Source organism: Meles meles, chromosome 15 (genome assembly GCF_922984935.1).
Source record: "Meles meles chromosome 15, mMelMel3.1 paternal haplotype, whole genome shotgun sequence".
NCBI lineage: Eukaryota > Metazoa > Chordata > Mammalia > Carnivora > Mustelidae > Meles > Meles meles.
The window spans coordinates 26,175,040-26,203,027 of record NC_060080.1 but is presented as its reverse complement, the minus strand read 5'-3'; the positions used below and the strand labels follow the sequence as shown (position 1 = coordinate 26,203,027).

General features: G+C 41.3%; 1 protein-coding gene across 1 annotated transcript in view; it reads right to left on the bottom strand.

Moving 5' to 3' along the window:
• Positions 1-27,762, bottom strand: part of TTC27 (tetratricopeptide repeat domain 27) — a 179,306-nt gene extending 151,544 nt beyond the window's left edge. Inside the window, exons 1-7 of the mRNA XM_045979984.1 lie at positions 27,457-27,762; positions 26,139-26,316; positions 25,608-25,737; positions 18,363-18,503; positions 13,048-13,150; positions 2,631-2,795; positions 238-371 (exon numbers count right to left, since the gene is read on the bottom strand). Of these exons, the coding sequence (XP_045835940.1) occupies positions 238-371; positions 2,631-2,795; positions 13,048-13,150; positions 18,363-18,503; positions 25,608-25,737; positions 26,139-26,316; positions 27,457-27,544 (939 nt within the window). The 5' untranslated portion in view covers positions 27,545-27,762. The remainder of the gene's footprint in view (positions 1-237; positions 372-2,630; positions 2,796-13,047; positions 13,151-18,362; positions 18,504-25,607; positions 25,738-26,138; positions 26,317-27,456) is intronic.
• Between the last annotated feature and the right edge of the window lie 226 nt (positions 27,763-27,988).

The window sequence follows — 27,988 nt, the reverse complement described above, 5'->3', positions numbered from 1 at the left end:
TAATTCATATTACTGACGTCTAAAAGAAAATAACATTTTATCTCTACTTCAGGGTGAAAAAGGCTTAAATACACATTGGTTTGCTTCGGCATTTTCTAAAACCCCCAACCACCATGAAAAAGGTTGAGAAGGAACAAAATGAAGTTTCTTCCCACCCCATCCAGTGTTTTGACAAAACTCACCTACTGAACCTGTTAGATTTGGATGGTAATTTAAATAAGTCTTGATCCTACTCACCTTGGTTAAATGTTCCTGAGGAGTAGGTGCTGGACTGAATTCACCATGTGAAAAGGCATCCCCTTCCCTTCTTACATCTAGAATAAGTTGTGCCACATAATTTTCCTGGAACCGTGTCCTTTTCCCCAAAGCACCTGAAAAAAAATATTCAATTCTACTTAAATAATTGATTTGTCAATCAGATCTACTGTACAATCATGAAAAGTAATATTTTCAGAGTACTTTAGAGTCTGTGAAGGTATTTTCTCCATTTCACATTAAAAAAAAAAAAAGACCTGAGACTCAATGATGATCTTAAAACTACTTATAAAATTATAAAGCCCAGGCAGAAAATAAAAAATAAAGATAAAAATAAAATCATAAAGCCAATAAGCTACGGGGCCAGAACTCAAACCCAAGATTTATCCCACTAGATTACACATACTCACTTTTGCATCAAACTACCTCGTTCCCCCAAAATTTTCATAGGTATAAAAAGTACCATCAACCTCATAGAGCAGATTAAAAAAAAACCGACGTTCCGAGGTGTAGTCACTTGCTTAAGATCAAGGGGACTTTCAGTCTCAGAGCCAGAGCTTAAAGCCAGAGTCTCCAGGTTCTAAATCCCACAGTCTTTCTATTATTCTATCTGGTTTCATTTAACACCAACATTTTTTCCATTTTGCATCTGAAAAAACTTGCTACAGAATAGCTTTAATAGAGGCAACAGTCCTAACAGCCACTCTTTGGCAAGCGTCAGATTACAAAGACCCTTGATTGTAAAGACCAGTCTAAGAAGTCTGGATTTTATCCTGCAATGAGTCTGGATCTAAATTATACATCAACCTTTTAAACATGCTACACATAAACAGCTACCGAGATGGTCTAATACAGCTCACTCTTTTTATAGAAGGGCTACAGCTGAATGGAAAAACATAATAATCTTTGATTTTCATTTTATATTTGTGAATACCACATTTGTATTTTTAAGCTCTTTGCTGTTAACTTGGAAAAAATATGAAGAACTAGCCAGTAAATATACCAGCAGTTAAAAGCTGACTATACAGAATACTGTGCCATTAGTTTTTAAATAGCCCCAAAAAAGACTCCAAGGGCCAAAACATTTAAAAACATAATCTCTGAAGCTAACCTCACAAGTTATATTACATAGAACTGTATTTTCCTATACAGACAAGATTCTGACTTACATATAGCCATTGTTCCAAAAGTTCTAAGCTGGATATTTAATAATTTTCCCCATACAAACAATGCAGCAAAAGATGGCTAAGGTCCTAGACCAGGCCACAAAGTCATATGTAACTCATACTATAGTTGAGAGATTTTACTGACAAGACCAGCTCAATAAGCAGCACAGAATTTAGGGGGTAAGAATGGACCTTAGAGATAATCTAGACCCAGTCCCAGAAGGACAAATAGGTTCAGTCACTTTAACCTTCACAGACACAGCCTGGAATGCTGAGCTCAGGTTCAAGAGGTGAGAGTGGTGTGCTCGAAATGACCCTGCCGACTGTCGTGAAGGTAATCATACTGAATGCCAATGATATTGTAAGACTCCAGGGATAGAGCAAGATGTAAAAAGCAACCAATGTTTCTTATTTTGTATTTGGAAGAAATACAGAGGTTCTTGGAGAAATTCTGTAACTTATTTGTTCATCCAACAAATGTCTGAGTGTCAACAATATACCAGTGTTCTAAGGCACTGAATCTAAAACAGTTGACATTTTGTGTTCTGAAGACGAAGAAAGCAGATGGAAGCCATAGGTGGGTATTTACAAAAAAGGGCAATGTAAATGTGGGTAAGAAAACCCACACCCATAAACAAATGGTCAAAAGTTCATTTGTGGGGGCGCCTGGCTGGCTCAGTCAGTAGAAAATGCAACTCTTGTCTCTGGGTCTTGAGTTCAAATCCCACACTGGGCACAGAGCTTGCTTTAGAAAAAAAAAGAAAGTTCACTTGTGTACTGTCTGGCTGCTCTATGTGTATCGATAACACATGGCTTACCAGACTGGAAAATAAAGGGGAATCTCTGGGAATAAAGAAAATAGTTCATTTCAGCTTGTTCTAATACTGTCAATTTTTAAAATAAAATCTTTAACCCTGATTTTTTACAAAGCAAAGAACAGAAAAGAAAAAAATCAAGTACAACCAAACAGTAGAGTCAAACTGCCAACGTCTCTATTAGTTGTTGTTTTTTTTTTAAAGATTTTATTTATTTATTTGACAGAGAGAAATCACAAGAGAGGCAGGCAGAGAAAGAGGAAGGGAAGCAGGCTCTCCGCTAAGCAGAGAGCCCGACGCGGGACTCGATCCCAGGACCCCGAGATCACGACCCGAGCTGAAGGCAGCGGCTTAACCCATAAGTCAATGATCCCCAAAAGGTAACAAGTCTTACCTGTCAAATCAACTTGTAATTTGCTGATATCTTTAGCAATGCTGAACTGATCTTTTGCTTTTGTATATTCGTAATAATATAAAAATATATATGCACACTCCAGATGGAATTGAATAGCCAAATGCTGACCGGAAGCACCTACGAACAGATCCTCTAGTTTCGTCACTGCAAGACATAAGATGAAACATTAAAAACTAGGATGAAAATAAAAATGAAAATCTATGATCAAGTAAAACGAGCAACTGAGGAAAATGTTGAGTCCGCAGTACGTGAAGTATATACATTGCATAGTCCCTGCTCTTAAAGACTGTAAATCTGGAGGATGAGAGACACCAGTACAATCACGGCTCACAGCCAGCACTCTCTGAGCACTCGCATGTTCCAAGCAAAGACCTAAGGACAGTATTATATACGTCCCTCCTTTACTCCACACAATCCTAGAAAACACAATTCATAAACCTGCTCTAACTTTAGAGTGCTTGTCTTAACGGTGCTATGAAAAAATACAACACAAGGTGAAGATGCAAAGTACCAAGTAAATCTCTAAAGGGTGAAATGCTCCAGAAAATCTAAGGAAGATATCAGCTTACAGCTTCCCTGGTAAGTCCTCCCTTCAAAGGAGAAACAGATACACAAAGACATATATGACCCTATGAATATCCAATATAGAATGAACATTGCTTTAGCAGTCAGATTCTGAGTTGTCTAAATACCTGAGCTGAAATGATAGGAGGATAATAACCTGATAACACAGTGTCTGAAATGAAATGACTGTCAAAATTAATTATAGGTAACAGGCTTGTTGACACACACAAACTTGCAGGGGGCATCCACGGGCCACCAGTCCATACCTCTACAATATCCCTGACCAACTATCCCGCACAAATGCTTCCCGTAATGGGTCAGTCAGCATTTCACACAGCAGTCCACAAGAATTAATGCATAATGTGAAAGTAATACAACACTGTATGTTCATTATACTTCAATTAAAAAAGACTTTCTAAAAATGTTAAAGAACTAATGCATAATAAGTACAGAAAATGCACTTCTAGTGTCCCAACATAGGAGAATCCGTTCTCTACCATTCGAGTTGAAAGGGGAGAGATAGGCACAGAATGCCCACTCTGCCTGTCATGAGCTCTTTTACACATCACGTTATAATGCTCACAATGATGTCTTTGAGGTTGACACTATCCCCATCTGATTCATTAGAAATCTGAACTCAGATTGCTTCCCGACTAGTCACCTCAGTTGCTAAGTGGCAAAGCCAGAATTTGAATTGATGCTTACTGGGAAAATGGGGGTAAGGAGGGAGTTGGCAGAAGACGAGTAAGTGTGTGGAGGGGCTATTACACAACCCAATCCCCTTCATCATCTAGTTATCTGACAGAAACACAGCTATGAAATAGATATCCTTTATTTTCTTCTGAACTGAAATTAAAATGAGTCTGAAAAAGAAAGTGTTTTTCTCGGGCACCTGGGTGGCTCAGTCAGTTAAGTATCCAACTCTTGATCCCAGCTCAGGTCTTGATCTCAGGGTCATGAGTTCAAGCCCCACGCTGGGCCCCTCACTGGACCTACTTAAAAAAAAAAAAAAAAGAAAAGTGTTTGTTTTTTTAATATGCTGCCAGTCCTTTAAAGAGATTCTCTGGACTCAGAGTAAGTCAAGATATACAGGTCTTACTTCAAAAGGCAGACAGGTATCTAAGTATGAACTTCTCACAGTGAAACTCCTTCAGCAGATCTCCTCTACACAAACCAAACTCAAGAAAAGCTGGAACGGATAATGTTCAGTGCTCTTAGTGCTTTTAATTAACCTTCTTTCTCTTTGACTGCCCGTTACTCCTGAGTGTCCAGTCACTTTTCTCAGAAATATAGTAACCTTCTATCATGTTAGCACAGTTCACAACCACAGTTCTTAGTCATCGATGACAGTAAAGTAAGGTTCTGGATACAAACATGTATCAAGGGATATGAAGCTTGGCCAAGGTTTTTTAAAATCTCTCAATGAACACAGAAAGGCTGTTTCTGCATTTAAGCAGACTTCTGATGTTGTGATACCTCATATAAGCCTAGGGAAGGCTATCAAATTTATACAGTCTTAAAAACACATAAATAAGGGACATAAATGCCCAAAGCTGGCTCTCTGTATCTGTATCTCCCCTCCTACCTACCTACCTACCTGTGTGTGTATGTGTGTGTATTTGTATAATTAATTGGCTTTGAGCTTATACTTCTGTTTCCTCTATATCTTATGCGTTCGGGGGTCAAATATTGTTAAATAAAATAGAAGATGAGTCCTAATTTTTTTAAATAATTAATCGTTAAATTCCTACAGCACGTCAAATTATTTTTCCAATAAAACACCTTTAAAAGGCTGGATTTAGGTGCACCCATCTCAACGATTTCCCTCTATTCCATCCGACTTTAAATCAACATCTACTGAATTATTATAGATGCTCACTATTGTGCTAGATCCTAAAGCAAGGTTTAAGCCTGATCTTCCTAATGAGAGGATGGGGAAGAAGAGCTAGGAGGGGAAGACACATAATCATTATTCAATACATGGTTACCATGATGTGAGATTGTGTGGTACTGACCATAAGTACCAAAGAGGGGAAATCCGTAAGGCTGGGACAGTTGAACAAACCTTTTCAGAAGGACAGGCCTTGAAAGACAGGTAGAAATTTGGCTCCAATTCACTTCTATTCCATAAGGCTCACAAAAGAGGATCCACATGGTTCTTGTTCATGTATATCACCTATCATATGTGATGTATGTATGTTCATGTATACCACCTATCATATGTGATGTATGTGATGTATACCACCTATCATAGCTGGTGCTCAGTGAATATCCCAGGAGTGCACAAGGGCACAACCCTTTGATGGCTACCATCAAGAGGAAAATCCCATGTCCCAGAGACCTAGCTCCTACCTACCATTCAACTCATCACCTGACATACAAACCACCCTCATACTTACTCCGGCCATTCGGTAGTTCCGAACTACCGGAATTCCGAAATGCACAAAAACACTTCAAGTCTCTGTGTCTCTCTTTGTACATGGCATATGCCCTTTCCAACTTCACCTAATAAATTCTTACTCGTTCTTCCAGAGTCAGTTCATGCACGAGGTACCTTGTGAAGCCTTCTCTGCTCTCTCAGGCTTCAACTAACCACATCCTCTGCTTCACTTCTTCCTCTTTACACCCTTGTTTCTACTTGTACTTCTGCCCCTGCCTCCTGCATGCATTGATATCCCTAGCACCTAGCACAGTGACTGAAACATGGCAAGCGTTCCAAAAACAACTGTTATTAAATATGAAATTGGGTGGAAAATATGAAGTCAAAGGTAAAACTGGAAATCATTAAGGGCTTCCCTAATCAAAAAAAATGACATGATGAGGGGCGCCTGGGTGGCTCAGTGGGTTAAAGCCTCTGCCTTCGGCTCAGGTCATGATCTCAGGGTCCTGGGATCGAGCCCCGCATCCGGCTCTCTGCTCCGCAGGGAGCCTGCTTCCTCCTCTCTCTCTGCCTGCCTCCCTGCCTGCTTGTGATTTCTCTCTGTCAAATAAAAAAAATATTTAAAAAAAAAATGACATGATGAAACCGGGATCTAGAAAAACCAATCCAGTACTGATGAGGGAGAAGGAACGAAGGCCAAGAAAGAGCCTACAAGTCAGGTGCAACCCTTGAGATATGAAGTGATAGGGACGGCAGCCTTAAGTAACTGGGGAGGGGGCGACCAGGTCAGACAGAAGGAAGGACAGACCCACCCAGTCACTGTTGCTCAACAGCAGTCCTGTCCAATAAAATTTTCTCCGATGATGTAAGTATTCTCCAGCTGCACTGTCCAAAATGGTAGCCGTTAGCTACCTGTGGCTTCGGAGCACTCCAAATGCGGCCAGTGAAACTGAGGAACTGAATTTTTTATTTCATTGATTTTACTTTATTTCAATTTAAATAGTCACAAAGAGCTAGCAGCTACTATATCGGGCAGCCCAATTCTCCAGCTAGCAGTTGTTAAGTGACAAAATCACACCTTCTTTTTTTCTTTAAAATAAAGATTTTATTTATTTATTTATTTGACAGATAGAGAGCACAAGCAAGCAGAGCAGCAGGTACAGGGAGAGAGAGAGTCAGGCTCTCTGCTGAGCAGGGAGCCTGAGGCAGGGCTCGATCCCAGGACCCTGGGATCATGTCCTGAGCTGAAGGCAGCCGCTTAACCGACTGAGCCACCCGGGCGCCCCCACACAGATTTTTTTAACTAATAAAAGGCAGCACTTTGAAGCAATTATGGATCCTAACAATGGAATACATTCTCTCTCAAAGTAATTTCAGAAAGTGCCAGGGAAAGAGGAAATAACTCTTTCGGATACAATCTTCCAGTGGATTATAGCATTAGGATGAGTGGAAAGCTGGCCTAAGAAGAATCACATTATTCTACACCTGGAAAGGATTCAACGATCATTTCACATGGAAAGAATCCTGGTTTGGAAGTCAGATGAGTTGCCTAAGGTCACACAGGGAGCCAGTGACCGAGTAGAAACTGTAAGCCAGATCTTAAAACCCATGTTCTGTTAATTGTCTTGACTGTGATCATTTCAGAGGTGTATACATATGTAAAACGTCATCAACTGCACACTTCAAAATATGAGTAAATACTATAGGTTAATTATACTTCAAAAAAGCCATTTTAGGGCGCCTGGGTGGCTCAGTGGGTTAAGCCACTGCCTTCAGCTCAGGTCATGATCCCAGGGTCCTGGGATTGAGTCCCGCATCGGGCTCTCTGCTCAGCAGGGATCCTGTTTCCTCCTCTCTCTCTGCCTGCCTCTCTACCTACTTGTGATCTCTGTCAAATAAATAAATAAAATCTTTTTTTAAAAAAAGCCATTAAAAAAAAAACACATTATAGACACCACCCTACCATCCTCTGTCAACTCTTCAGTTCTATCTCATAGAGTTATTGTGAGAAATAAACTAGTTAATGTATTTAAAGACTTAGAACAGAGCTTGGTATGGAGCTAGCACTATAGAACCGTTAACTGGATCATTTAGAACCGTTAACTGCATTATTAGCTACTAGAATTCTGCCCTACTGACTAATGGCAGAAATGTAATGGAGAGAAGAGTGGGCAGGATTTGGAGTTACAAACTCTAGATCATAGGTCTGAGTCCTGGGTAATCTGAGTGTCAGCTCTTTGTAAAATGAGTTAGTTAGGTGAACAAAATAATCTCTAAAGGGACTTTCCAAACTAAAGATTTTGGACATGGCCTAGGATAAGACTTGTAGGAATGAAAAAGGCTGCATATGGGACCCTTAGGGAAGAAGTGATAAGATTAAGAACTGGCTAGATGTACAGTATGATGGAAAACAATGAGTCAACTATGAACACACAGTTTTGAGCTTTGGATGTCTCAGGGTTTAAATAAAGAGAGGAATATGTCAACCCAGTAAATGCATATTTACTATTTTAATAAATCAGTAGGTTCTCCATGGAAATGAATATTCATGACCTTCTGGATGCAAATGTCACCAGTGCATTTAAAATGTATGCTAAAACCAAAATCCCTTTCATATTATTATTTTAATGCTGTTAAAGTGAAATCCCTACGGATAATTATAATTAATCACACTTGACAAATTTAATAACATTCATTCCCAGGTATCAATTTTTTTTTCTTTTTAATCAGTGCAGGGGCACCTGGGGGGCTCAGTCATTAAGCCTCTGCCTTCAGCTCAGGTCATGATCCCAGGGTCCTGGGATCGAGACCCACATCGGGCTCCCGGCTCATCAGGGAGCCTGCTACTCCATCTCCCACTCCCCTTGCTTGTGCTCCCTCTCTCGCTGCGTCTGTGTCCAATAAACAAATAAATAAAATCTTTAAAATAATAAAAAAATAAAAATCAGTCCCCAAGAGACTAATCTCTTGATCAGCTCTTTCCATGTGGAAACAATCCAACCCTAGAGTCACAGAGCTGCCTGTCGATGTTACAGCAGAACTCTCGGACGAAGCCTCTCGACCCGCTCACCCGACACAGACTTCTCCGTAAGTTCATCTTCAAACAGCGACACTGCAGTATGACACCTCGTGCGCTGTACGGAATGCATCTGCGTGTCGACTCCCATGCTAAATGGCTGTGTGAGCACCTACGCAGCCTCTCAGAGAATCGTGCTTTCCCTGGTGTGACATCCAAAAGAGTGCCTCAGTCATGCTGGGGAGCGTACTTTGCGAGGCTCTGACTCGCTCCTCTCATAGATGTGATCAGTCCAGCAACGTTATGCTGACATTCTGATGGGCTCTACTCCATTACATTGTGCTGATGGCACATTCCTGGACAAAAATATAAAGATCACTGTTGTTCATGAAGTCCTCACTTTTGTTTCATGGACTGAAAAAAGTCCTGCCAACTTTTTCATGATCCTTCAAGGGCAACATTTCAAATATAATATCCTTCTCTGGACACTGAGCAGTATTTCAGTTATAAGTGACGGCTTGGTCAACATTTGGGCCAAATCCCAGAACAAAACTTTTCTTTTTTTTTTAAATAAAATTGTTTATGAAACATTGCAGTTTAAGACTATCTGCAGGCCTACCTAAACATAGCCAAAATGGGCCAATTTATGACTAGATAAAATGAAAAATATCGTTGATTAGCCTAGAACAGCAACATAAAAAATGCTTAGCTGCAAGCAAAGCAAATGATATGCTGAAATATAATACAGAAAAGAATCAAGACCACTTGGGGAATGAGTCACTTAAGAGTCATATTTTCCAGATCTTAGTTAACTCTTTCTATTTGGAAACCTAATTTTACCCGGTAGAATAGAATTCTCTCTAAAACACACCACACTATTCATCTCTTTTAAAATGGCATATAAGGAAGGGTATTTTTTTCCTTTTCTTAATAATTAATAATTACAAACATTCGTCACCGAAATGTGGTAAAAATGGAGCCATAAATGCAAATTTATATAATATGAGATTAAGGAAAGAAATGTGACTTTCCCGATAGCAAATGTATCAAATCTGATTTCCTATAAAAGAAAAAAACAACTCCGAATGACACCCTGTTTTTTTGTTCACTTACCAATTTTCCATAAAAGTATAATAAAGCATAGGAAACTGTATAATATCCTAAGCAGTATAATGTAACTACCTTTCTGCAAAATCAAACCATGGGCTGAATTGTGATGTCATCTTATTCCAAATGCTTTCACTATCCTCTGGAAAAGGCAACTTTTTTCCCCATTACTATCGGTGATGTTCAAGTCATCCTTGACTTTCAAAACTTTACCCAATTTCATGAACCAGAAGTTCATCCTCACTCTTCTTCCTCCTCTGTACTAAGTTCATTTATGGAGCATCTCCCACATCATTTCAAAAATATGGAAAAGCATGAATGGGGGAGACTCAGGCTACATAGGCTTCATTTTACTAGAGAAGACAACACGTCTGCTTATCAGGTCTTCATTTTCTCCAAGGTTCACTCTGTATTTCATTTGGAAGAGCACTCTACCCCCAGGCAACGCTATTAGGAGAGATTCAAAGTCCATACAGCACCCAAGTAGAGTCAATTTTGTCCGAACTCTTGTATAATATTCCACTCTTGAAAAACTCTTCTATAGAAATTAAGTCAGATACAAGTTGTTGCTACTGAGATGAAGGACAAAGAGAGGAAGTTCTAAAACTTCTTCCCTAAAAGTACATGAAAAAAAAAAAAAATCTTTTATACCCAAAAGCATTAAACCGAAGACTACTGCGAGAGAAGGATAGAACGTTTTTCAGTTCTGTTACTTAAGAAATATCATCATATAGAAAAAGTTAACTCCTTATATGTAATAAAACAACTAATCTATCATATGTCAGGTTTAAATTCTCTAGCAGAATATATGTGTGTGTGTGTGTGTGTGTGTGTGTGTGTGTGTGTGTGTGTGTGCAAGGTCTGATTTAACACGTCCTTGCTTATTCCACAGCCCTGCATTACCTAAAATCCTAAAAGAATATAAATGGTCTAAGTCTTGGCAAAACATAATATAAATGAATCAATTCCTATACTCACTGAATAATATTTTCCTTACTTTCCCTTTTTGAATCATGTACTAATGTTCATTTTATCTAAGATTAGCATATGCTTGAGTATTTCTACCATAGAAGAGAAAAAAAGTAAGAAAAATAATTTCAACCAAATTACCGACCTTAGTAGTATTTATTATTGCACAAACTAATGTCTTCTCCTGTGTATCCAGCCCAGCTTGTTACTACATAGATGTACCTCGAAGGAAACAGACTAAAGAAAGATATGGGAACCTCTTGCAAGGACACATGCGCACATGTTAAGAGCTGTTTTATGCTTTCGTGAATATCCACTCCATTAAGTACAGAGCACTGCTCCTCTACCCAGAGGGATGCAAACGACTCCTTCCCCCATGCATTCCCCTTTATCCACGGGGGATTCATCCCAGGACCCCCAGTGGAGGCATGAAACCACAGTGGTACTGAACCCTATATATACTACACTTTTTCTCACTCTCAAATCCCTTACTGTACTCTACTCACCTTCACTGTGATGATGTGAGATGATAAAATGCCCACGTGATAAGAGAAGTGAGGGGAATGATGCAGACATCATGATGTAGCATAAGGCTTCTACTGACCATGTGACAATATGTCAGAAGGAGGATTATCTGCTTCCAGACCACAGATGACTGCAGGTAATGAAACCATGGAACTTGAAACCCTGGGTAAGGGGGAGCACTGTACACGCACATGCACCAGTACACACACTCATGCCATACATGAAAGGACCCAAAGGCTTTGGAATCAGACATCTAAGGTCAAACTCCTTCTCTGTAACTCAGAAGTTCATTACCAAGTCCAAGTTCGTCTGTGTTTAACTGCTTCTTCACTACAATGGAATCTGTTTTCATTTTTGTTTTGCAATTTTTGCTAAGAATAATCATTCCAAAACCCCAGGGAAACCAAGTGTCAAGGTACCCAAGAATTTTTTCCTCTTTTCAAAATGCCTCCCTAGGAAATGTTGAAGGGCATCGGTAACAAAGGCAGTGGGAGGCACCGACAGAGGTGTGTGGTTTATACTTTCGTTTACATTTTAGGTACTTTTGTATATGTATATTACACATAATGAAAAATAATATAAAATGTAAAAATACCTCTCTACCTATTCTCACCCTTAGTAAAATGTATTTTCTGCCAAATGTTAAAAAAAAAAAGGCTTTCTTCATGTGCTCAAAAGGACAGCAGATAAGTAACTGTCTACTCTGCATGTAATTATTTTGGCACAATTTATTCCAACTGGAGTCTGTTTCCTTGAAAGCAACATGCATGTGGTAAGAGGCTAGGCCAGAATACATTAGAGAGGATGTTAGTTTGTGCCGTAATAAATATGACTAAGCTATGTAATTTGGTTAAAATTAATTTCTCAATTTTTTTTTGTTCTAAGAGAGAAATACATAAACATTGTAATCTTAAATAAAACAAACACCTGTACATGATTCAAAAAGGGAAGGTAAGGAAAGCTAAGGAATTTTTTTTAAATAAAGGAAGCTTACATTTGTTTCCAAAGACGCTTCTCAGATTAAAGAACAAAGAAAATACTAAAATACTTTAAAGCAATTTGTGAGGGGTGCCTGGGTGGCTCAGTTGGTTAAGCCTCTGCCTTTGGCTCAAGTCATGATCTCAGGGTCCTGGGATCGAGCCCTGCATCGGGCTCTCTGCTCTGCGGGGAGCCTGCTCCCCCTCTCTCTCTGTCTGCCTCTCTGCCTACTTCTGATCTCTGTCTGTCAAATAAATAAATAAAATCTTTAAAAAAATAAAAATAAAAAAATAAAGCAATTTGTGATAGAATCATGGTAACCTGCATAGAACAAATCATTTTCTAAATAGGTAATATAAATGGTAGTGATTACCTCTTCTAAAATAAATAAATTAAATAAAATAAAATAAAATCGTTAATCTTTTTGCTTCAAAAGCAAAAAGAAATTCTATAATCTGACACCCTAATAATTTGTGATATTCCACACCCAGAAATAATAGGGGGAAAAAAAGAAACAACCTCAACCAGAAAGTTACTATGACCTATTTAAAAAAAAAAAAAAGAGGGGCGCCTGGGTGGCTCAGTGGATTAAGCCGCTGCCTTCGGCTCGGGTCATGATCTCGGGGTCCTGGGATCGAGCCCCGCATCGGGCTCTCTGCTCCGCAGGGAGCCTGCTTCCTCCTCTCTCTCTGCCTGCCTCTCTCCCTACTTGTGATCTCTCTCTCTCTGTCAAATAAATAAATAAAATATTTAAAAAAAAAAAAAAGAAAAAAAAAGACCCAAACTGGAAAGGACTGTCTCAGCTGAGAAATGAGCCCGGAGCTGCGTGCCAGCATCAGACAAAGTCTGCTCCGTACCTTCCTCGATACAGTCTCCAGCAAGAGCAGAGAGTTGCGGGGAGCGCTCCTCCAGTAACTGCTGGTGAACACTCACACATCTCAGCGTCCACCACGGCAAACTCTAGGGAAAGAAAGTACCACATCAGTTGAAAATAAAAGCCTCTTTGAAAAACAATTTTTACATTAACTGCTATTAGTGTTTAAAATTTTTTTAACATTTTTTTTTTTAACATCTGTGAAATTAAACTTACTCTTCAACAAACTTACCCATCCACTGTTGGGTCTTCAGTAGTCATACCCAAATCCGCTTCTCCCTCTTCCGCAAGAATAACCCGCCTCCTCCATCCTCTCAGAGTCTCTGTCTCTAGCCAGCTGGGCTTCTGATGCCATTTAGAACTTACTATCTCTTTCTGTAAAATGTCTGCCGTTGCCACCACCCGTCCGCTGTGGCACCCCCTCGGTGCTGTAACCCACAAGGCAGCTCCTCCGGGAGGCAGAGTGGACAAGGGGCCGGGGTGGAGGGCTTATTTTTTCCCTGCCCTGAAATTCTAGCACACTGTCTGTACCGGTGCAAACACACCCCGCTGCGTTCATGGAGGTCAGCTTTCGGTGTTGTCCAGCACCTACTCAGTAAGATAAGAAGTCACGTCCTACTCATCTCTCTATCCTGCTCAAAGCAGTACTTTGCACAAACCACACTGTAAGAATTACCTTGGATTCAAATATTTTCCAGAACTAAGACAATCCCTTCCACATCCTTGTGAAACCCTCCCGTGAAGCCTTCTCTCACGAGGGTGGCACACATTGGTGTCTCACTTCTCGGAACTTGTATGCTGTTCCTGGAAGTCAGCACCACATTGGACAGAGCTTGTGTTTCAAGAGTTCAACTCCCCCTGACTCCAACATTGCTGAGGACAGAGACTGCATTTCATACACTGTCTTGATTAATGTATAGGCTGAGGTGACAGTAGGTTTTTCTCTATTGTCTGATGCTGTTCTTACTTGATCACAGTTTTTTTAAAAAGGGGGGGAGTGACTGGGTGGCTTAGTCAGTTAAGCATCAGGTTATGGTTGTCCTGGGATCAAGCCATTCAACTTCTTGCTCAGTGGGGAGCTGCTTTTCCCTGTCCTTCTGCCTACCATTCCCCCTGCTTGTGCTCTCTGTCAAATAAATAAATAAAATCTTTAATAAAATAAAATATAAAATAAAATACTTGATCCTGGGTGGCTCAGTTAAGCATCTGACTCTTGGTTTCAGCTCAGGTCCTGATCTCAGGGTTGTGAGATGGAGCCCCACATTGGGTTCCACGCTTTCAATACAGAGTCTGCTGGACAATCCCTCTCTCCCTCTCCCTCTGCCCTCCCTCTCCCTCTGCCCTCCCTCCTGCTCACCTGCATGCTCTCTCTAAATAAAATCTTAAAAAAAAAACTTGATCTTTATTAAAAAAACAAACAAAAAAAAAATACCTAGCAACAAGCTAATACAGAAGCCCAAACAGGAAAGAGCAAGTCTGTCCTCCACTGCCTCAGTGCCATTCTCCGCCCCAGCAACAGGCGACTCAGGTTTGGCAGCAAACCTTGTCCTTTTCTAGGCATGGGAAGTTAGACAGAGCCAGTCAGAGATTGACCTTTTAAGAAAACATACATCATCTCTGCCTGCTTGTGCGCTCTCTCTCTCTCTCCGACAAATCAATCAATAAATAAGAAAACATACATCAGGGGCATCTGGGTGGCTCAGCCGGTTAAGTATCTGACTCTTTGTTTTGGTTTTGGCTCTGGTCGTCATCTCAGGGTTGTGGGATCAAGCCCCGAATGAGGCGCCACACTCACTGGGGAATCTGCTTCCCCCTCTCTCCCTGTCCCTCCCCCTGCTCATACACTCTCGCTTTCAAGGAAATAAATAAACCTTAAAATATATATTTATATCTACACACACACACACATATATATCTACACACACATATGGCATCAGATACTGAACCTTTAAACAGCAGATCTATACATTAACTCTTAAGCCAAAATCTCTACCTAGGGGGAGGAAGAATGTGAAAAAGATAGAGAAAGCATAGCCTACTTTGCTATCAGAAAATAAAAGGGCCCTTATCTATTTGCCAAGAACTGCTTAATAGAAAATCTGAGGCTTTAATAAAAAAGAAACTTGAAGCCTTGCTCTAGTTTCTAGATCCTATCTCCTGATTTTAGCACTTATTACAGAATGTTCTGATTAGAAAGTCACTAGTCAATAATCTCCTAGAAGGCAGGAAGCATAAGTGTACTAAAAAGGCACCCAAAAAATTTTGTCAGCTTATTCCATTTTTTTATTTTTAAGTAATCTCTTACACCCAACGTGGGCTTGAACTCATAGTCACAAGATCAAGAGTCGCGTGATCTACCAACTGAGCCAAGCAGGCGCCCTCCATTTTTAAAATAATTATAAGTAAGAAAACTGATATTCCAGGGAAATTAAATAGCATAACGTCACACAGTTATTAAGTAGCTGAGCCAAACTCTGGTCTGGTTTCAAAGCCAAGACTCTTTTTACTCAACATTTACATCCTACTCATACTAACCTATATATCACAGATTAGAGAACTGGGCAAAAATCACTTTCTTTTATGGTTCCACAAAAATATCATAATGAACAACTTGATACATGGTTTACAAGTAAGCCTACTCAAAGCTAACTTAAAAAGGTTAAAATTAACTTGGATAGAGAGAGGACACTTCTTTCATTTTAACTTCACTTATCAAAGAAGTCATTTCTATATCATCATTTAGAAAATGACATATTACAGATCCAAAGAAAAAAGAACTTTTGTGACTTCACTGAAAGGCAAGATTTCAACACAAAGCGATCTTGGCATGATGACGTGTAACAAGAAAACAGAGCTGTAAGCCCAGCTCAGAAGTTGTTTAGTGTCTGCCAAGCAATTCAAGTACCTTGTCTCTCCAACCCTACCAAGTAGGACATCTACAACCAGCAGTTAGCATACCCACTTGTTCTCCTAAGTTGACACTACATATATCTTTTTTTAAAAAATGCTTAACAGAGGGGCGCCTGGGTGGCTCCGTGGGTTAAAGCCTCTGCCTTCGGCTCAGGTCATGATCCCGGGGTCCTGGGATCGAGCCCCGCATTGGGCTCTCTGCTCGGCAGGAAGCCTGCTTCCCTTCCTCTCTCTCTGCCTGCCTCTCTTCCCACTTGTGATCTCTGTCTGTCAAATAAATAAATAAAATCTTTAAAAAAAAAAAAAAAAAGCTTAACAGAGCGCCTGGGTGGCTCAGTTGGTCAAGTGTCCGACTCTTGATTTCGGCTTAGGTCATGATCTCAGGGTCGCAGGATCGAGCCCTGCTTTGGGCTCTGTGCTCAGAGCAGCGTCTGCTTATCTCTCTCCCTCCGTTCCTGCTCAAGTTTACTCTGTCTACCTCCCAAAAAAAATAAATAAACAAAATCTTTAAAAAATAATGCTTATCGGGGCGCCTGGGTGGCTCAGTGGGTTAAGCCACTGCCTTCGGCTCAGGTCATGATCTCAGGGTCCTGGGATCGAGTCCCGCATCAGGCTCTCTGCTCAGCAGGAGCCTGCTTCCCTCTCTCTCTGCCTGCCTCTCTGTCTACTTGTGATCTCTCTCTGTCAAATAAATAAATAAAAAAAAAAATCTTTAAAAAAAAAATAACGCTTATCAAATTTTCAGATGAAAGTTTTCCACCAACAAAATTTAAAACTGTCTCACTCGCTCATTAATGACTCTAGTCTCACTAGAAAGAAAATAATGCCACTTGGCAGCTCTGTGCCTTGGTAATACCTGCTTTAGAGCCAAGTACTAGTTGTTCTGTAAGAGAGCATTTCAGTCAGATCAACTCCAGAAGAATTTTCTAATTCCAGCAAATATGGCTAAAAAATCAAGGATAAGACCTTATGTCTACCTGACATTGAAACTCATCTAGTAAAACCCCTTCTAGTAAAAGTAATTCCAATTCCTCTGGCTTTCATGACAGTCAGCGACAGAGGCAAAACTTGCCTCTTTACCTTTTCATTGTCTAAACTGAAATATTTAGGAAAATAAGCCCTTACACAGTACAGACCAAGTCTATATTCTGCCAGCTGAAAACTGTGTTTCTCAAAATTTTTCAGCCCATACTTAGAAATTGGGAGGTTTCCTATAAAATTTAGATTTATTATATCTGGTAACACGGGTCAAGTCGCCAAAGTCAGAATGGGAGTCAGCTAGCTGTAGTCTGCAGCTACACCTTGTTTTTGTACACCCCAAGAACTAACAGTTTGTAGACTTTTTTTAAAGGTTTTATTTATCTGAGAGGGAAAGTGAGGGAGCCAAAGAGAAAACACAAGTAGGGAGAGAAGCAGAGGGAGAGGGAGAGGCAGGCTCCCTGCTGAGCAAGAAGCCCAATGCAGGACTCGATCCTGGGACTTAGGGATCATGACCTGAGCTGGGGGCAGATGCTTAACTGACTGAGCCTCCCAGGTGCCCCAGTTTTACACTTTCAAACCACTGAAAAAAACACAAAAGAGAATTTTGCGATATGTGAAAAGTATATAATTCCAGCATCCTGAGAGCAAGCCCCATCATGAGCTCCACACTCAGCGGGGAATCTGCTTGAGCTGCTCTCTCCCTCTCCCTCTGCCCCTCCCCCTGCTCACATGCATGCGCACACGAATAGGCTTTCTCTCTCTAAATAAATGAATAATCTTTAAGAAGTGATGTAACAGACATTCAACAAATGCTCTACTAAATCCAACCCGAGTGATGAACCAAGTTAGGATGTGAGCCAGGAAACAGTAATTACAGTCCACTATACATATGGGTACTGAACATTTGGGGTGCCTGGGTGGCTCAGTGGGTTAAGCCTCTGCCTTCATCTTGGATCATGATCTCGGGGTCCTGGTATCAAGCCCCGCATCGGGCTCTCTGCTCAGCAGGGAGCCTGCTTCCCCCTATCTCTCTGCCTGTCTCTCTGCCTATTTGTTATCTGTCAAATGAATAAACAAAATCTTTAAAAAAAAAAAAAAGAGTACTGAACATTTATATTCACACACAAACACATACATATGATCTACAGAATCCTTTAAAAGGGTCAATATGGTGCTCGCTTCGGCAGCACATATACTAAAAGGGTCAATATGATATCATTGTGTATTAGATGAATCTCACAAAGAAAGAATATTTTTGTTTATTTTCACCAGATTTTAAACTGAAATACCTAAAGAAGACTTAGAAAACACACCAAAACACTGTCAGCATCACTCCTGAAGTGTGATGCTACCCAGCACAAAAGTCATGCCTGGGTGTGAACCAACTGCCTTCTTGTCTCTCCTTACCTGAACAGCTGTCAGTTTCTGTCTCATATTCACTAGAATAACTCGTGCTAGTAAGAGCAGGATAGGCTTTGAGGTCAGGCTGTAGACTGATTCACCATCTAGAACAAGCAGATTCAGAACAATTGCATCCAGTCCTTTGACCTGAAAAAAATACATAAGCCAAGATGACCTAATTTAACAAAATATTAATCTTTATAGGTCTTATAGTAACATATTTTCCAACTAATTCAGCTTTGAAACAAAGGCATCAATCCAGCACACAGCAATTGGCACTGGACAGAATCCTAACATTATAAATGGCCCTGGGGACCCATGACTGCGGCCGCCCTGGCAGACAGCCGCCTATATGCCTGCACTTTAGATGAACCGCAAAATCGAGAAAATGCTAGTATCAAAGAGGCTTCATTCTTTACAGATTTACTTATAACAAAGTATCATCTCAATAAAAAGCATGACTCTATTAAAGTACTTATATTAAACACACTTCACATAGGCTTCATTAGCTGGCAAATGTCCTTACAAAGGAGGTCTGCTCCGTAATTCCTAAGCCAAACAGCCAAGAAGGTCTCACATATCAAAGACCTTGTTGAGTGGCATGGACCAGTGGGAACAGAAGGCTACGAAAAAAAAAGGGATGCCTTTGAAAAGTCCACTCCTGGGGCGCCTGGGTGGCTCAGTGGATTAAGCCGCTGCCTTCGGCTCAGGTCATGATCTCAGGGTCCTGGGATCGAGCCCCGCATCGGGCTCTCTGCTCCGTGGGGAGCCTGCTTCCTCCTCTCTCTCTGCCTGCCTCTCTGCCTACTTGTGATCTCTCTCTCTCTGTCAAATAAATAAATAAAATCTTTAAAAAAAAAAAAAAAGAAAAAAAGAAAAGTCCACTCCTTGGCTGAACAGAGATTTTCTACAGTGGACAAGGCACCTGTGTTTTCTTATTTTTTATTTTATTTTTTACTTTTGCAGAGGGAGTGGGAGAAGCAGGCTCCCCACTGAGCAGGAGCCTGATGCAGGGCTTGATCCCAGGACCCCAGGTTCGTGACCTGAGCCAAAGGCACCACTTAACCGACTGAGCCACCCAGGCGCCCTACCTATGTTTTCCAAGATGTGTACTGTATAATTTTGACAGCTGCCACAAAATAGCAGGAATGCTTACCCACTAGGAACATGGGCTCTAACGTCACAGACACAGGATAGCGTCCTTTTTCTGCCTCTTATTAGTTTGTGGGCATAGGTAAATTTTTTACCTGAAGCCTCATTAATTATAAAATAAAATAACGAACCCAATTCTTCTTATAAGGATTAAATTAAATAATCCAAATAATGCCTCTGTCAGTATGCTGTTGAAGTACTCAATATGGCCAAGGGAGTAATAGCTGTGGGTTCATCCACTATCCTACCTTCATCATTGAGGATTATAACAGAGGAATAAAGACTTACCATGAAAGAGAACCATCAAACCGCAAATAAAGTTTATCATTATCTACACTAAGGGCAAAGGAATTTTTTTTTTAACTTCAATAATTAAGAAACTATTGTGAGAGACACTTGAGTGGCTCAGTCAGTTAAGCAACTGCCTTTGGGCTCAGGTCATCATCCCAGGGTCCTGAGATCGAGTCCCACATTGGGCTCCTGCTCAGCGGGGAGCCTGCTTCTCCCTCTGCCTGTTCTGCCTGCTCTGCTTGCTGCTCCCACTGCATGGGCTCTCCCTCTCGCGCGCTCTCTCTGACAAATAAATAAATAAAATCTTTTTTAAAAAGAAACTACTTTGAAATTATTACAACTACCTCAATTTTACAAGGAAATAGATACAAATGTTAAGTGCAGTTGAAAATCACACAGAAGTCAGTGTCTGAACAGAGGTCCCAGCCTGTTTTCCAACTCCCCAAACAATGTTCTTCCTACCACCCCACGCTGCTTTCCCCAGAGATCTCTTCCTGCTCCTGGGCAAGGTTCAGGACCATGCCAAGCACCAGGAAAGGCTGCAAAGATCACTTCTAGCCTTCTGACTGGGACCACTACCTTACAGTGGCGTGCGACTGTCATAGGGACACTAGAACAAGCCCCACGTAGAGAAGACCCTCACCAGAGGCCAGTCTGAGGGACAATGAGCCCGAGGTGTCTTGGACATTCTCACTTAGGAACATTGGGAGAAGAACCTGTTAATGTGCCCAGACTGTGTCTCGCAGCCTCAGCGAGTTCTCATCTCATACAAAGATGTCAAAATAGATTTAACCACCTTTATTTCCCAAAGTCCAAACCAAACTGGTGAAGTACAAGAAGATATGACATGCCTTTAGGAAAAGAACCTGGGGGGCTCAGTGGGTTAAAGCCTCTGCCTTCAGCTAGGGTCATGGTCTCGGGGTCCTGGGATTGAGCCCTGCATCAGGCTCTCTGCTCAGCAGGGAGCCTGCTTCCCCCTCTCTCTCTCTGCCTTACCTGTGATCTCTATCAAATAAATAAATAAAATCTTTAAAAAAAAAAAAAAAGGGAAAAGGAAAAGAATCCAGGGTGCCTGGATGGCTCAGTCGGTTGGGTGGCCACCGCCTGACTTCAGCTCAGGGCATGATCTCAGGGTCATGGGATCAAGCCCCATGTCAGACTCCATGCTCAGTGGGGAGTCTGCCTAAGGATTCTCTGTGTCTCCCTCTCCCTTTGCCTCTCCCCTGCCCTGCTCTTCTCCCTCTTTCTCTCTCTCTAAAATAAATAAATCTTAAAAAGAAAAAAAAAAAAGGGGGCGCCTGGGTGGCTCAGTGGGTTAAGCTGCTGCCTTCGGCTCAGGTCATGATCTCAGGGTCCTGGGATCGAGTCCCGCATCGGGCTCTCTGCTCAGCAGGGAGCCTGCTTCCCTCTCTCTCTCTGCCTGCCTCTCTGTCTACTTGTGATCTCTCTCTGTCAAATAAATAAAAATCTTTAAAAAAAAAAAATCCATATTCCAATCACTTCAAAATGAGAAACACATCTGTTTTTGCACAAATTTAGATCATTCTCTTCTAAATGAAATCCCTAAAGATAAATAACAGACAATTTAGTACACGAAAAAATTACACAAAGAGATAAGCCCATGGTATACCACCTGGGTATCATTGCCTCTGATACTCAAAGCCAGGGGTTGGTTACTAAACCTCCTACTCTTTGGTTCAAAATTCTCTGGAGATGGGCAGCACCTGGGTGGCTCAGTCAGTTAAGTGTCTGATTCTTGATTTTGGCTCAGGCCATGTTCTCAGGGTCATCAGATGGAGCCCTGCTGTCTGGCTCCACACTCAGCGGGGAGTCTGCTTAAGATTCTCTCTCTCCCTCTCCCTCTGTCCCTCTCCCCTCCTCCACTCACATGCTCTCTCTCTTAAATGTATAAATAAAATCTTTTTTTTTTTTTAACTCTCTGGGGATGGTATTAACAAAACAATAAATAAATGAGTGACTGTAGGAGTAGCCAAATACATACACTTCTCTCCCCAGTGCTACCTTGCATCATCATGAAAAAATGAAATGCTTTTCTATCTTCTGCTTAAGTAAATCAGCCTCTGCTGATTTAACAGTGATATTCCAACTGAGTTCTAAATCTGTTTCCAGAGGTTTGGGGAAATGGTCCGTTTTTTAAAGAGGATTACTTATACTTTCAATAAAAACAAACAAAGCAAAGGTTACCACTCTTAGGAATAACTCCTCAGTCAAGACAGCATACGACATGTAAATATATAAGTATTTATCACCATAATAGTGAAAACAATTTCAACCGAGATGAATTTACCATAAAGCCACATTACTAAGATCAACCTTGCTGTGTGGGAGGTGACCGGTATTGCTCAGACACGGACCGTCAGTGCCATTCCTCTGAGACGGGTTAGCGGCAGATGTCAGCGCATGACTTAGGACAAGGCCATAAGTTAAAGGCAAGGCAAATGAATTTGGCTTTGGTCACCATACTCCATGACCATAAAGTATATTCACAAATATTTGTGCTTCATAAGAGATGAAAAACATGAATCAGTGCAGGATAATGACAATTAGAAAATACTGACGTGTTTAAAACCTCCAACTCCCCCATCTTCCAAATTCTCAGACTGCTGGTAAAGAGGATGAGTCGAATATTCCTTTTAAAAACAAACTGACAGGGGCTCCTGGGTGACTCAGTGGGTTAAAGCCTCTGCCTTCGGCTCAGGTCATGATCCCAGGGTCCTGGGATAGAGCCCCGCATCAGGCTCTCTGCTCAGCAGGGAGCCTGCTTCCTTTCCTCTCTGTCTGCCTCTCTGACTGCTTATGATCTCTCTCTGTCAAATAAACAAAATCTTAAAAAATAATAAAAAATAAAAACAACCTGACAGGGGCACCTGTGTGGCTCAGTCAGTTAAGTGTCTGCCTTGGGCTAAGGTCATGGTCCCAGGGTCCTGCATCAAAGGCCCTGCTCAGTAGGGAGTCTGCTTCTCCCTCTGCCTGACACTCCCTCTGCTTATGTTCTCTCTCTCTGACAAATAAATAAAAATCTTTTTAAAAAAACAAACGGACATTACCAAGAAGAGCTGGACATGCATAAACTCTAGGGCATAGCAACTCCTCTCACAGCTCTATACACCACGCCAGAGCTCCCTAGCTCTGGGAAGGGTTTACACATGTATTAAAAGACTATCCTCTCAGCCCTCAGGATGTCACCTACAGCCCAAGGGCCAGTAAAAACAGCCTCCTCCGTTTAGTACACTGTACCAAAGAGTCATTTTTTCAGTAGGCTGTGCTTTGAAATTCTAGCAAATGATTTCCAGAAGATTTGTTCCTGAAAGCACTGTAAATAATATATTAGGGGGGGGAAGGAAACATACCATAAGGCCGTCAAGAGTAGAAGAGACATATACACTCCAGTACCATCATACAATTAGAATACTATACAACAGTAAAAATGAGTAACGGTCTCACTTCAAAAATACACCATTTAGCAAAACAAGTCACAAAACAATCACAGTTTGTTTCATTCATTAAAGTTCAAAAACTGGCAAAACTGAACAATATGTTTTCTAGAGTTTCATAGGTGCTGAAACTACGAAGAAAAGCAATGGAATGATAACAAGAAATTCATGGGACTGGCTCATGGGAGAGGGGGGCTGGGGACACCATTAGGAAGCACACACAGAGGATCTTCTGAGACAATACTTGCAACCCTTTCCAAGTCACAGCAGACGGAGAAGACACTGTGATTAGTGGGGCACAGCAGGGAACGAGCAATGCTGCCGACTAGAAGAGACCAGTTCAAAGGCTGTCCCCACCCCAGCCCAGGCCCCACACAGACACTGCAATGGCAGAGGGGCTCCACGTCTGGGGAACAGTGGTCGGGAAGCTCTGTTCTACAATGCTGCTAATGTTTCTCCCTCAAGCTGGGTGGTAGAAACAAAGGAGTTTTATTATTGAAACTCGATATACCTCATATGCCTTTTTTGAATGTATGAGGTAGTTCTAATAAATTAAAAAAAAAAAAAATCAAGGTCTCAAAGTTTTCTACAATCTGGCCTGAATCCCATAAAGTTTGACCTTTCAGTGCTTCTCCAGTAGGCTCAAAACACCCGGCTCCCACTGCGCTCTTCCCACCTCTGAACTCCTGCTCACGGGACTGGACCCAGACCGCCTTTCCCGCTCCTCTCTACCTGTGCATTTGCTCAGCACCCTTCAGTTCAACTCCCTGTCCACGGCCAGCTAAACTGTCTGGCAAAATTCCCAGTCCGCACATCTCTTGGTTAATTTCAATATTCTTACAGTCCAAACCTCTCATGTAACCTATTTCTGTACTGCCTTAAATTGTTAACTGACTTTACAGGTGCTTCCACCCAAGTACAGCAAAAGGAGGGCTGGATTTGGACCCAGAAAAAGTGGCTTCCAAGCGCCCAGGTGTAACACCTCAGTTTCCTTCACCACTGGGAGCTTCTGTGATCTCCTCTCTAGGATACTCAAATTGACAGAACACGTGAATTAAGCACTTGCTCCACATACCTGTGTTCAACAAACACTAGGACTTTGACTATTTGGTGAGTTTTTAACCTACACTACAGGGCTGAAGAGGCAGAAACTGTTTCATCCCCAGTAACAGAAGGGGTGAGATGTTCCATATAAGCAAATTTCTAGGCAACTGAAGCATTTCTCTTTAAGGGACATAATCTTTGGTATTTTACTTTAATCACTCTGGATGAAAACCTTTGTAAAGTGTAGATTCGATTCCCTTCTTAGGCATAAGATACAGAAGATCTTTTAGCCCTTCAATAATGATTTAGAGCCAGGATTATAAATTTCAATTATTCTACCGCAACATAATATAGTGACTCACTACAGTGATGTGTACAGAGCTAATTACTGTGGCTGTCAGGTTATGGCTGCTTTTCTTTTTTTTTTTTAAAGATTTTATTTATTTATTTGAAAGAGAGAGATCACAAGTAGGCAGAGAGAGAGAGGAGGAAGCAGGCTCCCTGCCAAGCAGAAAGCCCGATGCGGGTCTCGATCCGAGGACTCTGGGATCATGACCTGAGCCGAAGGCAGAGGCCCAACCCACTGAGCCACCCAGGGGCCCTATGGCTGCTTTTCTACTTCTTTTTTCCACCTCCACCATCAGATTTTTAAAATATATTTTATTGATTATTTATTTTTAAAGATTTCTCTATTTGAGAGAGTGACCCTGAGGTCATGACCTGAGCTGAAAACAAGAGTCAGACTCTCAACCGAATGAGCTGCCCAGATGCCCCTATTTTATCTCTATGCTGGGACACCCGGGTGGCTCGGTCAGTTGATAGTCTGCCTTCGGCTCCGGTCGTGATGCCGGCATCCTAGGACTGAGCACACATCAGGCTCCTTGCTCAGTGGGGAGTCTTCTTCTCCTTCTGCCTGCCACTCCCCCTGCTTGTACTCTTCACTCTCTCACTCTCTCTCCCTGGAAATAAATAAAATCTTTTTTTAAAAAGAGTAAGCTCTATGCCCAACATGGAGCTCAAACTCACAACCCTGAAATCAAGAGTTGCACACTCTACCAGCTGAGCCAGCGAGGAGCCCTTCTACCATCAGATTATTGACACCTATCTCTAATTCCATTCCTGACAGTGGACCTTCTGAAAATACTTGAAAATCTGATCGATAACCAAAGATTCTTAGTACATTTTGTACAAGATATAAAGTCATATTTTTTTCCTACTTACTATTAACTCCAGTTTATAAAGATGAGTTCCTAAAGAAAAAAAACAACAACACAATAATAACTATATACAATATTTCTAAGAAGCATACCTCACTGAATTGCTGGAACAAAATGGATGGCAAAAAATCCTGAGGTTGTAAATCAACGAGAGGCCCCGTCCAGTTACTCTGAACAAAAAGTTGCAAGCTGCTTACACCAATTAGGAATATCAGCTGTTGTCTGCATATAAGAATAAAAATAAAATATGAACCACTATATAACCACAACCAATTTCATTTCAGTTTTACTAAGAAAAATGTAAAATATTAACCAACATTTATAGAGATTATACAAGTACCACAAAACAAAATTTCTGAAACCCAACAATTTATGTTTCGATGTCCAATATTATAACAATGAACCACATACAGCTCTTTTAAATTTAATTACAATTAAATGAAATTTAAAATTCTGTCCTTCAGTTGCACTATTTCAGGTGCTCAACACCCATGTGTGACTACTGGCTGCCATACTGGAGAGCACAAGTTTTCCAACAACTAAAACCATTCTCTTATGCTGGGCAAAGCACTGTTAAATGTATTCAGTCTGTCACTCCATGAAAATTTCAAACAAAGTTCTACCTTTCAGTTGTGTCCAAATCTGTTGAGTAATCCAGGAACGTTACTATCTGCTTCTCCAGGTAGCTGTCTATCTTTTCTTCAGTCATCGTTGTTGAGTTAAAAATATTTTGAGTCAATGTATTTAAGAATATGGCTTCATAGTTCCCTTCTAGCAGCAATTGTAAGAAAGATCCACTCTCTGCAATATAAAAAATTAGTTCAATAATCTAAAAGACCAATTTTTTTCATACTGTAAAGGATAACACTATTAGGTAAATCAACCAGTTTACATTTTAATATGCAGAAAGAAAATGTATGTCCTTAGAACACTTACTATACATTAGTCACAAAGCACTGAGCAAATTCCCAGTATTCGCTGAACATCACTTCTACCACTAGCAGCTCATCCGTATAATGAGCAGCAAGGTAGAAGTTAGACACGGGAATAATATTCCTCATTAGTAAAGATTACCATCCTTCTGAGAATTCAAAAGATTCTTACTAACAACAGAAAAGTTTCCACAATCAGGGATCTAAGACCTTTCATAATCTGGCTTCTCCTATCCCCACTAGACTCCCTGAGGAACAGCTGGTTCTCTCATTGTCCCTGAAATATCCCATATACATTCCTGCCTCCACACTTTTACACTTGTGATTTCTCCTGCTGAGCTCTTCTCCATGTCTTACCCTTTAACCCACTGAGCCACCCAGGTGCCCCTCTCCATGTCTTACCCTTTAATCAAAATTCAACTCACCTGATTTCTTCTATGAAACTTTACCAGATCACCAGACTGACTTCAAAAACTACCTCTCTCCCGGAGCACCTACTGCATGTATGTACGTGTGTACGTACACACACACACACACACACACCTTATCTCACATTTATCACTAGTTAATATGCTTTTAACACCCCCTCTCCAGTAAATGTGATACTGTTCACAAGAATTTTATCTTTGCTGCCTCGTTTCAGCTTTTATGCTTACCAACTATGGAACCTGGAATAAATTATTTAAACAATCTGTCTTTAAAGGTCTTCACCTGCAGAAAGGAACTAAACGCAGTATCTCTCTTAAATGTCTATTATAAGGATTAAATGACATTAAATGTTAGGGACCTAGAAAAGTGGCTCACATCGCCATCGTTATCACTGAGCCTAGGCACTGAACCCGGAGGACCCCGCCCACCACATCGAGGATGCAACAACTCAAAGTGTTAAGGGATCAGCTAGATTTCGGCAGAAAAACAAAACCAGGAGGAATGAGAACGCAGCCGGCACCACTCTCCCCTCACAGTCCACACGCTGGCCTCCGTTCCTGACAGGTTCGCTTTTTCTCACCTGAACCGGTGACTCCCTCCTGCTTCCATTGGTGCCGCTCAGCCTCAGTGGGGAAGCCCCTCAAAACTGCCAGCTCGGGTATCCACATCACTCTGGACAACGCTGCAGCCAAAATGCGTTCTACGAGGATCACTCGGAGTCAACAAAACAAAGTGAAAGGAAGAGGGTGCAAAGATGCCGAAATCTAGTGGCGACAGATCCTATGAATACACCCACAGTTCTAAAAGTCCATGTGCAGACATCGTCACATGGACGCGGCCATGAGAGCAGCGCGGGACATCCTGGGAAAAACACACTCGGCTCGGGTTTCCGGCCTAGGAGACCGGCTCAAATCCTTAGTACTGAGCATGCCCAGTAGAGATGCCCCGCCCAGAGCAGGGAATGGGCGGGCTGGAGGGCGCGGTCAATCTCAGTCCCGCCCTAGGAGGGGCGGTGCCAAGAGGTGTAGAAGACAGGAGTGGGGTGGAGTCCTCTTGGACCACCCACAGAGGACTGGGATTAAAACGCAGCTGGAAGCCATGCTTGTCCTGCC